This window comes from Eubalaena glacialis, chromosome 11, assembly GCF_028564815.1.
Source record: "Eubalaena glacialis isolate mEubGla1 chromosome 11, mEubGla1.1.hap2.+ XY, whole genome shotgun sequence".
Lineage (NCBI taxonomy): Eukaryota > Metazoa > Chordata > Mammalia > Artiodactyla > Balaenidae > Eubalaena > Eubalaena glacialis.
The window spans coordinates 104,936,819-104,951,435 of record NC_083726.1 but is presented as its reverse complement, the minus strand read 5'-3'; the positions used below and the strand labels follow the sequence as shown (position 1 = coordinate 104,951,435).

Here is a 14,617-nt window from a genome sequence, read left to right as displayed (position 1 = left end):
GGTGGCCAAGGAAAAAAGTTTGGGAGCAGGAAAATCATATGACTGATCATCTATGATGTTTGAAAATCCTGGAAAACATATAATAGGAAGCAGTGATTCACTGATCCCAAGGTAGAGAGAGCCTAGACAAGTTATGGGAGAGTGAGTGCCTTCTAAGATTTGTTCTTCCTATGCACTTATGCTTCTAATCAACACTAGAACACGATTAGCAGAATCTACTGTTCTGGGCTAGGTGGGCCTTGATTGAACTATTTCAGCATTTTCCCAGAAGAAATCAGACTCACAAAATGTAAGTATCCTACCAGAAGTTTATTATGGAATAATCACACATCTTAACTTCCCTTTGACCTTCACTCCACTGCACTTTCATTACTTTTCAACTGGGGGCAGGAAAGAGGAGTGCAGCCAGACAAGAACATTTAAGGAACAATTAAGCAATTCATATGTGTCTATATAGTTCAGTGATGCTACTGCAAGGGAATACAAAACCAGGCACCAGGCTCTGGAAAGAAACTTTTCCCAATCTCATTTGGCCCCTGGGCGCTGCCGGAAATAATGATTGTAGGCAGCATTGTATCCATAAAGCATGGCATAGCGTTCGCAAAGTTTGAAGTCATCACAAGCTTCCCTGTTGATCTCATATGCAGGTTTGCTGTGTTCTCGGATTCTAGAAAGTGAAAAAAAAGAGGCCCAAATTGAGAGGCATAAAGAAAGTGGAGAAATGAGAAAAAGGAAAAGAAAAAAAAAAAGAATAAGAAAATATCGTAGAGAGATCTCATTCATCACCCAATATGAAGAGATACTTGTAGAACAGGGAGGAAAGGTGGAACAGGGATTTTCTTTTTTAATGAAAATAGAAATTTTCTTTCTGTCCTCCTTTTCCTCCTCCCTCCCTCTCCTTTCTGGGCCTTTCACAAAATAGTCTTCTAGAAATTCAGTTGTTTTCTGTACATTGTTTTTAAATTCTTTGATTTGGGAATATAATTAGAAATAATATATATGATGGAGAAAAACCCATTTCTCACTCCATTCAGATCTGGGAAAGATGACCTCCCCCATCAAGTTTTGTCACCTACCTCTCCTGGGCTTTCACCCTCCATCTCTGTTGCGGGGATATAAAGATATTAGCATTTCTCCTGTTAATGAAGGGATCTTAAAACAGAAAATAAGTGCAGTTTTAGGGAAACAATCGTTGAAAATATTTCCATGAATATTCTCTGACACAAACATATTTGAAAGCTCATTCATTCATGCATTTCTTGTAACTAGAGATCTGTGAAAATTAAACGGGTAGATAAAGCAGATTTCATAAACTGCCTGATCAAATACCTGATTTTGGTATTCCTACTCAGTGTGTTTTTTATTCCTGTGAGGAGAAATTCTCTCTGTCCTGAGGCCTTGTTAAGCATAATTTTAGATTTCCAGTAAATGAACAGTTTAAACATCATAAAAATAATGAACAAATTAAAGATGAGAGTGATATGCTATTTATTCCTATACTCAGTCTTTATAAGTTGATATTTGATAACATCCAACTGCTGATGCCTGTGGTCTCCCAGCGGACTCGGCCTCCAATTCTGTACTTTGTCATTTGTCATTACTCCTTGTTTTCCATCTGTGTGGTTGATGTGGTACCGACTTAAAATTTCCAAATGAGATTTTATGGCTTCTAAGTGTGTTGAAAGTATACTTGCCATCTTACACTATTTCAAACTTAAAAAATTGCTCATCTGGTGATTTTTTTATAGTTGAATTTTTAAATTTACTTTAGTTTTCCAAAAGAGACCCTCTTTTCCCTCCCTGTTAAATATATTACCTTTTTGTCTATTTAAGAATTGGGAGAGATTCTTCAATACATGAGATTTCAATAAGGAAGTCAAATATTCACTTACTGATTTCATAGGATTCCATGCTTTCATAAGATTCTGGAATTTAAAAAAAAGACCCATTTTATTGTTACCTTTCACGCACCGCAACAGTCTAAATATAGGGAAGGAAGGGGAGGGAAGAGCCAAAAAGATGGGAGAAATATATTTAGCAGTGTGGTCATTACAAATTTCAGGCATTTAGGATTTATGAGTTGTTTCTCTAGCTCTGTCCTTGTTGGGAGAACTCTACTCTTTAGTTTTTCCGGTGTTGAAGGAGCTAGTGGCCGTGGTATTGCCTAAAATTTCCCAAGGGCTATGAAGTCTTTAGCCTTGAGAAATAAGACAATTTAAGCGCTGCACACAAGGTTCCAGAGAGCCTTCCTTGATTAATTTGGGACCTGTCTGAGAGCAGGGCCAAGGAAGGGACAAAGGGCCTAGAAAACAGGAAAGTTTCTCCAGGCAGGCTGGACAGATGGCTCAGCTTGGCTTTCCCAAGACAAGTTTCTAAGAGGTTCTGAAAGCCTCTTAAGAACCTGTGTTAAATTGACAGCCACAGAAACCACTGGTTTCAGCTGACATCTCACACTGGGCACAATGCCAGTTCAGAGAAAGAACTTAGATGATGCCAAAGCAACAGTTCTCTTCTTTCTACCACTCTCCTGGGCACAGCAGGTAAATTTGGCAATAAGAAACTCATGTTTGTAAGCAAGTGAATATGCTTGAAAAGTTAAAAAGAAGGTGAAGAAACCAAATCTTCTGATACAGAAAACTGGTGAATAATTTCAAGAGTAAGAAGCAAAGTACAGATGGTTATTAATATAATTTAGCTCAAGAATACCTGGAATATCCAGATAATTGAAGCATAAGACTGAATGATCTAAAAATAATTTTGCTTCAAATTTCCTTTCATTAGCTTTGAACAGACACAGATATATTTAACAACACATAGAAACCAAGCAAAATTTGTCTTTTAACAATAGAAACTAAGAAATCAATTTTCCTCTGAGGTTCTTTAAATGTAAAACTTAATTTTTCAATTCATTCACTGAAGAAATATCGGAAGTTCGGGAGACTGTCTTGCTCTTAGAGAGAGCTATACATAAAACTTCATGTGAAAACTGAATCTCTTAAAGGTGAGTGATTCAACCAATACCCTTAACCAACTGTTATCAAAGTCTAAACAAACATCCTTAAAAAATGAGAGCTTAGGGGCTGGGAAGTTGATATCTTCTTTCTGAAACAGCAGAATTTCCAAGTGTAGAGTGACTTACCATAGAAAAAACTTGCCTGCTAAGTTACTTACAATAGTCTGGATATTGAGGATATAAAAAAGACTTGATGGAACAGATCAGTGTTCAAAGGGCTTGGGAAATGTTAAATTCATGGTCTTCTAAGATTATAATAGAGAAAGGGGGAAGAAGAGGAGGAGGGAGAGGAAAAATCCATGTAAACTGAAGTCAGAGGCAGAAAAGAAAAAAACAAAGAAACGGCAGGAGAAAGTTCTCACCATAACACAGAGCTGCCACAGCCAAGGCAGCCAGGATGGAGAGAAGGAGAAGGCTCTTCATGGTGTCTCCGGGTCGCTCTCACTGTCTTGTGCAGCAGCGGTGGAGAGAGAGGCTCCTATAGGCTGCTGGTGAAAGGCTGTGGAGTTTTTATAAGAATCAAAGCAGCTGAAAGGGGAGGAGCCAGCGGGAGGGGGCCGGAGAAGGTGGGGACTTGTTGGCAGTCAACCAGCACTGGGACTTTTCCCAAATATTCATTCCTTACAGATATTATCTACTCCGGGTGAACAGTTTTCCCTCACTTCTGGACCCGACTGTGCTACAGCAGCTGCTGCCCTGGTACACAAGTTGTGGCCACCCTATGTCTGGGTCAGAGCTGGCACAGGTCCACGGAGAAGGGAGTTGCCACAAGCACATGTTTGCCTTTCTAATTCCTTCTCTGGTCTGCCCTCTTGGCTCTGACTTTGGGTCTTTCAGGTCTGGTCCATAAACAGAGCCACAGTGTTCTGTTTGCTCCCCTGATGGATGGATGAGAGGTTCTGGGGGAGAAAGGACTTCACTTTCTATACTGGCACTAATTTAGAATTATTTTTCCAGTAGGGCTGAACTATTAATCCTAACCAATTGGGTGTTCGCCTGATGATATAGCCTGATGCATTTTTCCAGGTGCTCAGGGCAGAGATGGCCAGGGACCCCCTGAGTTCTGTTTCCTCAATTGGCTCCGTAGCAAGTTGCCCATCCAGTTTTGTGAGTTGAGCTCACACCTGTGCCCTGATGCTCTCTCAGGCTGGATATCACTCATCTAAAGTGCAGCAAGGATATGAAGGTACCCATCTTGCATTTTCTGAAGGCACTGTCTTGATAATGAACTAATTCAATATGCTTTTAGTGAGTGGCCGATGAGATGCAAGGTACCCTGCTAGGTGATGCGGGTGACCTAGAGACAACCAAGACAGTCCCTAAGGAGGTAAGTAAGAACGACTTACTATTCGCTTTGCTCTTTAGCTGTCCTGTATCCTCCAACACAGATTTTCACAAACACACACCTCCACTGTACCATCAGAACCAGTGGCACTGTTTCTTTTCTTTTAGGAGGAAGATTGCAATTTGGTGTCTCTGGTTGTCTTGTAGACAGAGGTCTTTTATTTTTTAGCCTCTTGGACAATCAGAAAACCTTTTCTATCAGATGTGTCTCTGTCGCCTGGGTACCAAAGAGTCTTCCTGGCAGACAAATAGACTTGCATCACAGAGCAGCAGATTGTAGAAGAGGTAAAGTTGCAGGACCTCTAACTTGGGCTGGATCAGCAAAAGGGCTGGGATGAGGGTGGGTGGGTGTACTTTTCAATAAAAAAAGATTTATTGCTAAGAGCGGTGATGAACAACTAGGTGGAGGCTCATGCCTCATTCTTTTTGTCTTATTGGGATGGACTTACCCTCCCAAACCCCAACCTGTGAAGAGTTTTATCAATAATAAAGGCTTTCCTGTGAAAGGAAAAACTCAGTTGTAGTCTGAAGGATTACTGAGTTCTAAGGGACCAATAAAATTCAGGTTTTCCCTCCAGATTTTTTCATATTGAGATATATTCTTTGGGATAAAATCTTAAAAAAGACCTCAGAAAGAAGACAATGTATGATCATCTTTGATAAATTCAACTATCACAATTTCTACTCACAAGATTGGGGGTTGTTTTCCTCTTTATATCACAAATTTGCTCTCAGTGTTGGCTTCCGTGCCCTTTTTCCAAGATAAATCATCCAGATCATTATATTTGCAAAAGCCAGTTTACTACATGGCATGGTTTTGGGGGAACAAGCTAGCCATGGCTTGTTCATATAGCTTTTTATATGTACTCAACTTAATCACTAACCCCCAATCATTATGATTTGAAACAAGTTTAATTCCAATGTTTCACCCTAAAAAGAGCAGGCTACTCACCTCTCACCCCCATCCCATCTCCAGAATTAAAGAGGATTCTCTCTTCTCCAGCTACAAACACACGCTTCGTGATGTACACTAGCTCTGTCTTTCTCCAGTCGGTTCTAGCAGTCCCCTCTACTCCCAAATGCAGATGGCATCTGTGCTCTGTCAGCCTTCTGACCTCACAATTGTTTATTTTTACATTCGCTAAGTCCAAACTTGAAAATCTTACATTTCTCTTTCCAATTTAAGCTTCACCTTTTCCGCAAGTTATCTTAAATATTGCTTCCACTGGTTTTCCTAAGCGTTTACGCATCTCTCTTTATCATCTTGCTTTTTGTAAGGCTAACACTTTCTTTTGGAAACTATCTCTCACGAGTCTCTTATCTTTCCTTTCCAATGTTTCCATCTATGCCTGGGTTCTCCCATGCTCAATCCCATTTATATATGATTTGTAAAAATGATTAACATCTGTGAGAATTCAGAGCTCTTCCTTTTCTCTCCTCCCGTATCACTCCGAGTCTCAAAGACAATTTTGTATGTGTCAACTCCAGCCATGTATTCTTTTTTTTTTTTTAACATCTTTATTGGAGTGTAATTGCTTTACAATTGTGTGTTAGTTTCTGCTGTATAACAAAGTGAAATCAGCTATACGTACACATATATCCCCATATCTCCTCCCTCTTGCGTCTCCCTCCCACCCTCCCTATCCCACCCCTCTATTTGGACACAAAGCACCGAGCTGATCTCCCTGCTATGCGGCTGCTTCCCACTAGCTATCTATTTTATATTTGGTAGTGTATATATGTCAATGCCACTCTCTCACTTTGTCCCGGCTTACCTTTCCCCCTCCCCGTATCCTCAAGTCCATTCTCTACGTCTGAGTCTTTATTCCTGTCCTGCCCCTAGGTTCTTCATAACCTTTTTTTTTTTTTTTTTTTTTTTAGATTCCATATATATGTGTTATCATATGGTATTTGTTTTTCTCTTTCTGACGTACTTCACTCTGTATGACAGTCTCTAGGTCCATCCACCTCACTACAAATAACTCAGTTTCGGTTCTTCTTATGGCTGAATAATATTCCACTGTATATATGTGCCACATCTTCTTTATCCATTCATCTGTCAGTGGACACTTAGGTTGCTTCCATGTCCTGGCTATTGTAAATAGAGCTGCAATGAACACTGTGGTAGACGACTCTTTTTGAATTATGGTTTTCTCGGGGTATATGCCCAGTAGTGGGATTGCTGGGTTGTATGGCAGGTCTATTTTTAGATTTTAAGGAACCTCCATACTGTTCTCCATAGTGGCTGTATCAATTTACATTCCCACCAACAAGAGGGTTCCCTTTTCTCCACACCCTCTCCAGCATTTATTGTTTGTAGATTTTTTGATGATGGCCATTCTGACTGGTGTGAGGTGATACTTCATTGTAGTTTTGATTTGAATTTCTCTAATGATTAGTGATGTTGAGCATCACTAATCATGTGATGTTGGCAATGTGTTTGTTGGCAATCTGTATATCTTCTTTAGAGAAATGTCTCTTTAGGTCTTCTGCCCATTTTTGGATTGGGTTGTTTGTTTTTTTGATATTGAGCTGCAAGAGCTGCTTGTATATTTTGGAGATTAATCCTCTGTCAGTTGCTTCGTTTGCAAATATTTTCTCCCATTCTGAGGGTTGTCTTTTCATCTTGTTCATGGTTTCCTTTGCTGTGCAAAAGCTTTTAAGTTTCATTAGGTCCCATTTGCTTATTTTTGTTTTTATTTCCATTTCTCTAGGAGGTGGGTCAAAAAGGATCTGCTGTGATTTATGTCATAGACTATTCTGCCTATGTTTTGCTCTAAGTGTCTGGCCTTACATTTAGGTCTTTAATCCATTTTGAGTTTATTTTTGTGTATGGTGTTAGGGAGTGTTCTAATTTCATTCTTTTACATGTAGCTGTCCAGTTTTCCCAGTACCACTTATTGAAGAGGCTGTCTTTTCTCCATTGTATATTCTTGCCTCTTTTGTCAAAGATAAGGTGACCACATGTGCATGGGTTTATCTCTGGGCTTTCTATCTTGTTCCATTGATCTATATTTCTGTTTTTTGTGCCAGTACTATACTGTCTTGATTACTGTAGCTCTGTAGTATAGTCTGAAGTCAGGGAGCCTGATTCCTCCAGCTCCGTTTTTCTTTCTCAAGATTGCTTTGGCTATTCGGGGTCCTTTGCGTTTTCATACAAATTGTGAATTTTTTTGCTCTAGTTCTGTGAAAAATGCCATTGGTAATTTGCTGGGATTGCACTGAATCTGTAGATTGCTTTGGGTAGTATAGTCATTTTCACAATGTTGATTCTTCCAGTCCAAGAACATGGTATATCTCTCCATCTGTTTGTCTCATCTTTAATTTCTTTCATCAGTGTCTTATAGTTTTCTGCGTACAGGTCTTTTGTCTCCTTAGGTAGGTTTATTCCTAGGTATTTTATTCTTTTTGTTGCAATGGTAAATGGGAGTGCTTCCTTAATTTCTTTCAGATTTTTCATCATTAGTGTATAGGAATGCAAGAGATTTCTGTGCATTAATTTTGTATCCTGCTACTTTACCAAATTCATTGATTAGCTCTAGTAGTTTTCTGGTAGCATCTTTAGGATTCTCTATGTATAGTATCATGTCACCTGCAAACAGTGACAGTTTTACTTCTTTTCTGATTTGGATTCCTTTTATTTCTTTTTCTTTTCTGATTGCTGTGGCTAAAACTTCCAAAACTACGTTGAATAATAGTGGTGAGAGCGGGCAACCTTGTCTTTTTCCTGCTCTTAGTGGAAACGGTTTCAGTTTTTCACCATTGAGAATGATGTTGGCTGCTGGTTTGTCATATATGGCTTTTTTTATGTTGAGATAAGTTCCCTCTATGCCCATTTTCTGGAGGGTTTTTATCATAAATGGGTGTTGAATTTTGTTGAAAGATTTTCTGCATCTGTTGAGATGACCATATGGTTTTTATCCTTCAATTTTTTAATATGGTTTATCACATTGATTGATTTGTGTATATTGAAGAATGCTTGCATTCCTGGGATAAACCCCACTTGATCATGGTGTATGATCTGTTTAATGTGCTGTTGGATTCTGTTTGCTAGTATTATGTGGAGGATTTTTGCATCTATGTTCATCAGTGATATTGCCCTGTGTTTTTCTTTTTTTTGTAACATCTTTATCTGGTTTTGGTATCAGGGTGATGGTGGCCTCGTAGAATGAGTTTGGGAGTGTTCCTCCCCTGCTGTATTTTGGAAGAGTTTGATAAGGATAGGTGTTAGCTCTTCTCTAAATGTTTGATAGAATTTGCCTGTGAATCCACCTGGTCCTGGGCTTTTGTTTGTTGACAGATTTTTAATCACTGTTTCAATTTCAGTGCTTGTGATTGGTCTGTTTATATTTTCTATTTCTTCCTGGTTCAGTCTCGGAAGGTTGTGCTTTTCTAAGAATTTATGCATTTCTTCCAGGTTGTCCATTTTATTGGTGTATAGTTGCTTGTAGCAATCTCTTATGATCCTTTGTATTTCTGCAGTGTCAGTTGTTACTTCTCCTTTTTCATTTCTAATTCTATTAATTTGAGTCTTCTCCCTTTTTCTCTTGATGAGTCTGGCTAATGGTTTATCAATTTTGTTTATCTTCTCAAAGAAGCAGCTTTTAGTTTTATTGATCTTTGCTATAGTTTCCTTCATTTCTTTTTTTTTTAAACATCTTTATTGGAGTATAATTGCTTTACAATGGTGTGTTAGTTTCTGCTTTATAACAAAGTGAATCAGTTTTACATATACATATGTTCCCATATCTCTTCCCTCTTGCATCCCCCTCCCTCCCGCCCTCCCCACCCCACACCTCTAGGTGGTCACAAAGCACCGAGCTGATCTCCCTGTGCTATGCGGTTGCTTCCCACTAGGTATCTATTTTATGTTTGGTAGTGTATATATGTCCATGCCACTCTCTCTCTTTGTCACATCTTACCCTTCCCCCTCCCCAGATCCTCAAGTCCATTCTCTAGTAGGTCTGTGTCTTTATTCCCGTCTTGCCACTAGGTTTTTCATGACCTTTTTTTTTTTTTCCTTAGATTCCATATATATGTGTTAGCATACTGTATTTGTTTTTCTCTTTCTGACTTACTTCACTCTGTATGACAGACTCTAACTCCATCCACCTCATTACAAATACCTCCATTTCGTTTCTTTTTATGGCTGAGTAATATTCCATTGTATATACGTGCCACATCTTCTTTATCCATTCATCCGATGATGGACACTTAGGTTGCTTCCATCCTTCATTTCTTTTTCATTTATTTCTGATCTGATTTTTATGATTTCTTTCCTTCTGCTAACTTTGGTTTCTTTTTGTTCTTCTTTCTCTAATTGCTTTAGATGTATGGTTAGGTTGTTTATTTGAGATGTTTCTTGTTTTTTGAGGTAAGATTGTATTGCTATAAACTTCCCTCTTAGAACTGCTTTTGCTGCATCCCATAGGTTTTGGGTCATCGTGTTTTCATTGTGATTTGTTTCTAAGTATTTTTTGATTTCCTCTTTGATTTCTTCAGTGATCTATTGGTTATTTAGTAGTGTATTGTTTAGCCTCCATATGTTTGTATTTTTTACAGATTTTTTCTTGTCATTGATATCTAGTCTCATAGCATTGTGGTTGGAAAAGATACTTGATATGATTTCAATTTTCTTAAATTTACCAAGGCTTGATTTGTGACCCAAGATATGATCTATCCTGGAGAATATTCCACGAGCACTTGAGAAGAAACTGTAATCTGTTGTTTTTGGATAGAATGTCCTATAAATATCAGTAAAAGTCTATCTTGTTTAATGTATCATTTAAAGCTTGTGTTTCCTTATTTATTTTCATTTTGGATGATCTGTCCATTGGTGAAAGTGGGGTGTTAAAGTCCCCTATTATGTTTGTGTTACTGTCGATTTCCCCTTTTATGGCTCTCAGCATTTGCCTTATGTATTGAGGTGCCTCATGTTGGGTGCATAAATATTTACGATTGTTATATCTTCTTCTTCGATTGATCCCTTGATCATTATGTAGTGTCCTTCTTTGTCTCCTGTAATAGTCTTTATTTTAAAGTCTGTTTTGTCTGATATGAGAATTGCTACTCCAGCTTTCTTTTGATTTCCATTTGCATGGAATATCTTTTTCCATCCCCTCACTTTCAGTCTGTATGTGTCTCTAGGTCTGAAGTGGGTCTCTTGTAGACAGCATATATATGGGTCTCGTTTTTGTATCCATTCAGCCAGTCTATGTCTTTTGGTTGGAGCATTTAATCTATTTACATTTAATGTAATTATTGATATGTATGTTCCTATTACTATTTTCTTAATTGTTTTGACTTTGCTATTGTAGGTCTTTTCTTTCTCTTGTGTTTCCTGCCTAGAGAAATTCCTTTAACATTTGTTGTAAAGTTGGTTTGGTGGTGCTGAATTCTCTTAGTTTTTGCTTGTCTGTAAAGGTTTTAATTTCTCTGTTGAATCTGAATGAGATCCTTGCTGGGTAGAGTAATCTTGGTTGTAGGTTTTTCCCTTTCATCACTTTAAGTATATCCTGCCGCACCCTTCTGGCTTGCAGAGTTTCTGCTGAGAAATCAGCTGTTAAGCTTATGACGATTCCCATGTATATTATTTGTTGCTTTTCCCTTGCTGATTTAATATTTTTCTTTGTATTTAATTTTTGATAGTTTGATTAATATGTGTCTTGGCATGTTTCTCCTTGGATTTATCCTGTATTGGACTCTCTGTGTTTCCTGGAGTTGATTGACTATTTCCTTTCCCATATTAGGGAAGTTTTCAAGTATAATCTCCTCAAATATGTTCTCAGTCCCTTTCTTTTTCTCTTCTTCTTCTGGGACCCCTATAATTCAAATGTTAGTGTGTTTAATGTTGTCCCAGAGGTCTCTGAGACTGTCCTCAATTCTTTTCATTCTTTTTTCTTTATTCTGCTCTGTGGTAGTTATATCCACTATTTTATCTTCCAGCTCACTTATCCGTTCTTCTGCCTCAGTAATTCTGCTATTGATTCCTTCTAGAGAATTTTTAATTTCATTTTTTGTGTTTTTCATCATTGTTTGTTTGCTCTTTAGTTCTTCTAGGTCCTTGTTAAACATTTCTTTTATTTTCTCCATTCTATTTCCAAGATTTTGGATCATCTTTACTATCATTTCTTTGAATACTTTTTCAGGTAGACTGCCTATTTCCTCTTCATTTGTTTGGTCTGGTGGGTTTTTACTTTCCTCCTTCATCTGCTGTGTAATTCTCAGTCTTCTCATTTTGCTTAACTTACTGCATTTGTGGTCTCCTTTTCGCAGGCTGCAGGTTCATACTTCCTGTTGTTTTTGGTGTCTGCCCCCGGTGGGTAAGGTTGGTTCAGTGGGTTGTGTAGGCTTCCTGGTGGAGGAGACTGGTGCTTGTGTTCTGGTGGATGAGGCTGGATCTTGTCTTTCTGGTGGGCAGGACCGCATCCGGTGCTGTGTTTTGGGGTGTCTGTGAACTTATTATGATTTTAGGCAGTCTCTCTGCTAATGGCTGGGGTTGTGTTCCTGTCTTGCTAGTTGCTTGGCATGGGGTGTCAAGCACTGGAACTTGCTGGTCATTGAATGGAGCTGGGTCTTAGCATTGAGATGGAGATCTCTGGGAGAGCTTTTGTTGTTTGATATTACAAGGGTCTGGGAGGTCTCTGGTGGACCAATGTCCTCAACTCGGCTCTCCCACCTACGAGGCTCAGGCCTGACACCCGGCCGGAGCACCAAGACCCTGTCAGCCACACGGCATGTTCTGTCAAACTGTATATGATCTGGACTTCCCTCGGGCTCTCTTCAGCCATGTATTCTTATGAAGAGGAGTTGAACTAACCCGATGGGTCCTTTTTTTTTTTTTGGCTGCAATGGGTCTTCATTGCTGCACGTGGGCTTTCTTTATTTGCTTTGAGGAGGGACTACTCTTCCTTGTGGTAAGCGGGCTTCTCATTGCGGTGTCTTCTCTTGTTGTGGAGCATGGGCTCTAGGCACATGGGCTTCAGTAGTTGCAGCATGCAGGCTCAGTAGTTGTGGCACGTGGGCTGTAGAGCTCAGGCTCAGTAGTTGTGGCATGTGGGCTTAGTTGCTCTGTGACATGTTGGATCTTCCTGGACCAGGGCTCATGGTCCCATGTCCCCTGCATTGGCAGGTGGATTCCTAACCCCTGTGCCACCAGGGAATCCCTCGATGGGGCTTTTGTATCAAAAAAGGCCAAGATCAACTCATCAGAGAGAAGAGAGAGAGAAAAAATGGTGGTAGATAAAAAGTGGAGGGAGAGAAATGGGAAGTGCTTTGTAGACTTGGTTTGTTGGATGGGGGAGTTTTAGGTAGAGATTTGAGCTGTGGACAGAAAAGCTTTCAGGCAGCTTTGGGATGTGAGACATTGAGAGTAAGACATGGGAAAAGACAAGTCAGAATGGCTTTAGTTATGAATTATATTGTTTTAGATAGTAAAAGATTGTTTGAGAATAGCCAAAATATTTTGAAATCATTTTTAATTAATGTTGCCTGCTAGTTTGTATTTTTAAAATTTGTATATCTTGTAGAGACTAGACCACATGAAGCTTTAACTTACATTTGGATTTTAGGTAATTATGAAAAACATTTATATAGATATTTCCCCCTTACTACTCAAGAAAAGTATTCTTTTTTAAAAATTAATTAATTAATTTATTTATTTTTGGCTGTGTTGGCTCTTCATTGTTGTGTGTGGGCTTTCTCTAGTTGTGGCGAGAGGACGCTGCTCTTCGTGTGGTGCATGGGCTTCTTATTGGGTGGCTTCTCTTGTTGTGCAGCACGGGCTCTAGGCGCTCGGGCTTCAGCAGTTGTGGCATGCAGGCTCAGTAGTTGTGGCTCTCGGGCTATAGAGCGCAGGCTCAGTAGTTGTGGCTCACAGTCTTAGTTGCTCCGCGGCATGTGGGATCTGCCTGGACCAGGGCTCGAACCTGTGTCCCCTGCATTGCCAGGTGGATTCTTAACCACTGTGCCAGCAGGGAAGTCCAAGAAAAGTATTCTATCATGAAGAGAATATTTGAAGACACTCCCAGAAGTGACAACAAAGATACGAGAGAGACAGTGATATGATTACCAGGTTTTTTTTAGCTTGTACAGGAATTTCCTCATGCGAGATGGGCAGTATGGTATAACGCAGGCAACAGAAGCTATAGAGAAATACAAGATCTCCTATTCCACCTGTCTCAGGAGGAAAAGACAAGCATGGCCACACCTTCAGAGCCAGAAGTAGCCTCATGTTTTTAGTCATCCATCATCCATCCATCCATCCATCCATGAATCCGTCTTACAGATTTATTGAGCATTTACTATGTGCCAACACTAAGCTGGAAATATAGTGGAGAAAAATGCAGATATGGATCCTACTCTCATGAATAAAGTGTGTTCTTAGATCACAAATTTAATCAGTGGCCCTTCCTCTATAGACATTTGTTTAGGCAGCCAGCTGGCCCTAGAGAAGACCAAGTGATGTGTTTTCTCATTGGACTGACATTTTTTTTTTTCAGGTAAAAATCACGTTTTCCTTTTAATTGACACCGTTTCCTCTCTCGGGTGCTACTTTGGTAATGATTAGGTCCCCACCTCTCAAGAACATTGCATCCGAACAGGCTGAGACGGAGCCAGTGTGAACACAGACCCCAAACCTGGGCTTTCGGAATAACAAGAACAGAAAAAACCAGCCTTTCTCTTCACTTACAAAGGAGTCACTCAGAGGGTCCAAAGCTCTGTTTTCCAAACGTAGAAAACCTGGAGCTCAATGCAAACTGGAAACCAAAATATATCAGAAATGAAGCATAGTGCTTCCTCAAATACTCAAGGTCTGATCATCCTGCCTCTTCTACAAGGAATGGCCCGACTCCAGTATTTTTAAAGGAAGATGTTTTGTTTCTATTTCACTTTCCAACTGGGTATGAAATCTACTAAAAGGGATACAGTGAATCAGAATAAGTCAGCTCACTCACAAGAGACACTCCCAGATAATGATTATTGGTTGCTGAGATTATTCAGCACATTATTTCAAAGCGGCAAAATTCAGGACAATCTGAGAAGAGAATTCAAAAGTGGCAGCTACATTCGCTGATAGCTTCATGTGAGACACACATTCATACAACCCATTTTTCAGTGTATATGTCAAGGGGCCAAGACCCCTGATCAGCACAATAAGTTATTGTGTACATTACAGTACACAGAACAGAGGGAGAGACACTTTCTTGGAGAGGCTCACACGCTCTGAAGGAGGCCGGAGCCCAGCGCCCCGGGCCCTCA

At 39.5% G+C, this 14,617-nt stretch overlaps 1 protein-coding gene across 1 annotated transcript; it reads right to left on the bottom strand.

Moving 5' to 3' along the window:
• Positions 1-290: 290 nt before the first annotated feature.
• Positions 291-3,499, bottom strand: MGP (matrix Gla protein). Its single transcript, XM_061205265.1, has 4 exons — positions 3,376-3,499; positions 1,893-1,925; positions 1,077-1,152; positions 291-667 (listed from the first exon to the last, which is right to left on the bottom strand). The coding sequence occupies exons 1-4, from the start codon at positions 3,434-3,436 to the stop codon at positions 526-528; spliced, it is 312 nt and encodes a 103-aa protein (XP_061061248.1). The 5' UTR covers positions 3,437-3,499; the 3' UTR covers positions 291-525.
• Between the last annotated feature and the right edge of the window lie 11,118 nt (positions 3,500-14,617).

Bases quoted from the DNA above. Each gene is read 5' to 3' on its own strand.
- MGP (XM_061205265.1), bottom strand. From the start codon at position 3,436: ATGAAGAGCCTTCTCCTTCTCTCCATCCTGGCTGCCTTGGCTGTGGCA. The intron at 1,926-3,375 runs GTGAGAACTTTC...TTTAAATTCCAG, and splicing joins TGTGGCAGCTCTGTGTTATG to AATCTTATGAAAGCATGGAA. The intron at 668-1,076 runs GTAGGTGACAAA...TTCACTTTCTAG, and splicing joins AGGGTGAAAGCCCAGGAGAG to AATCCGAGAACACAGCAAAC.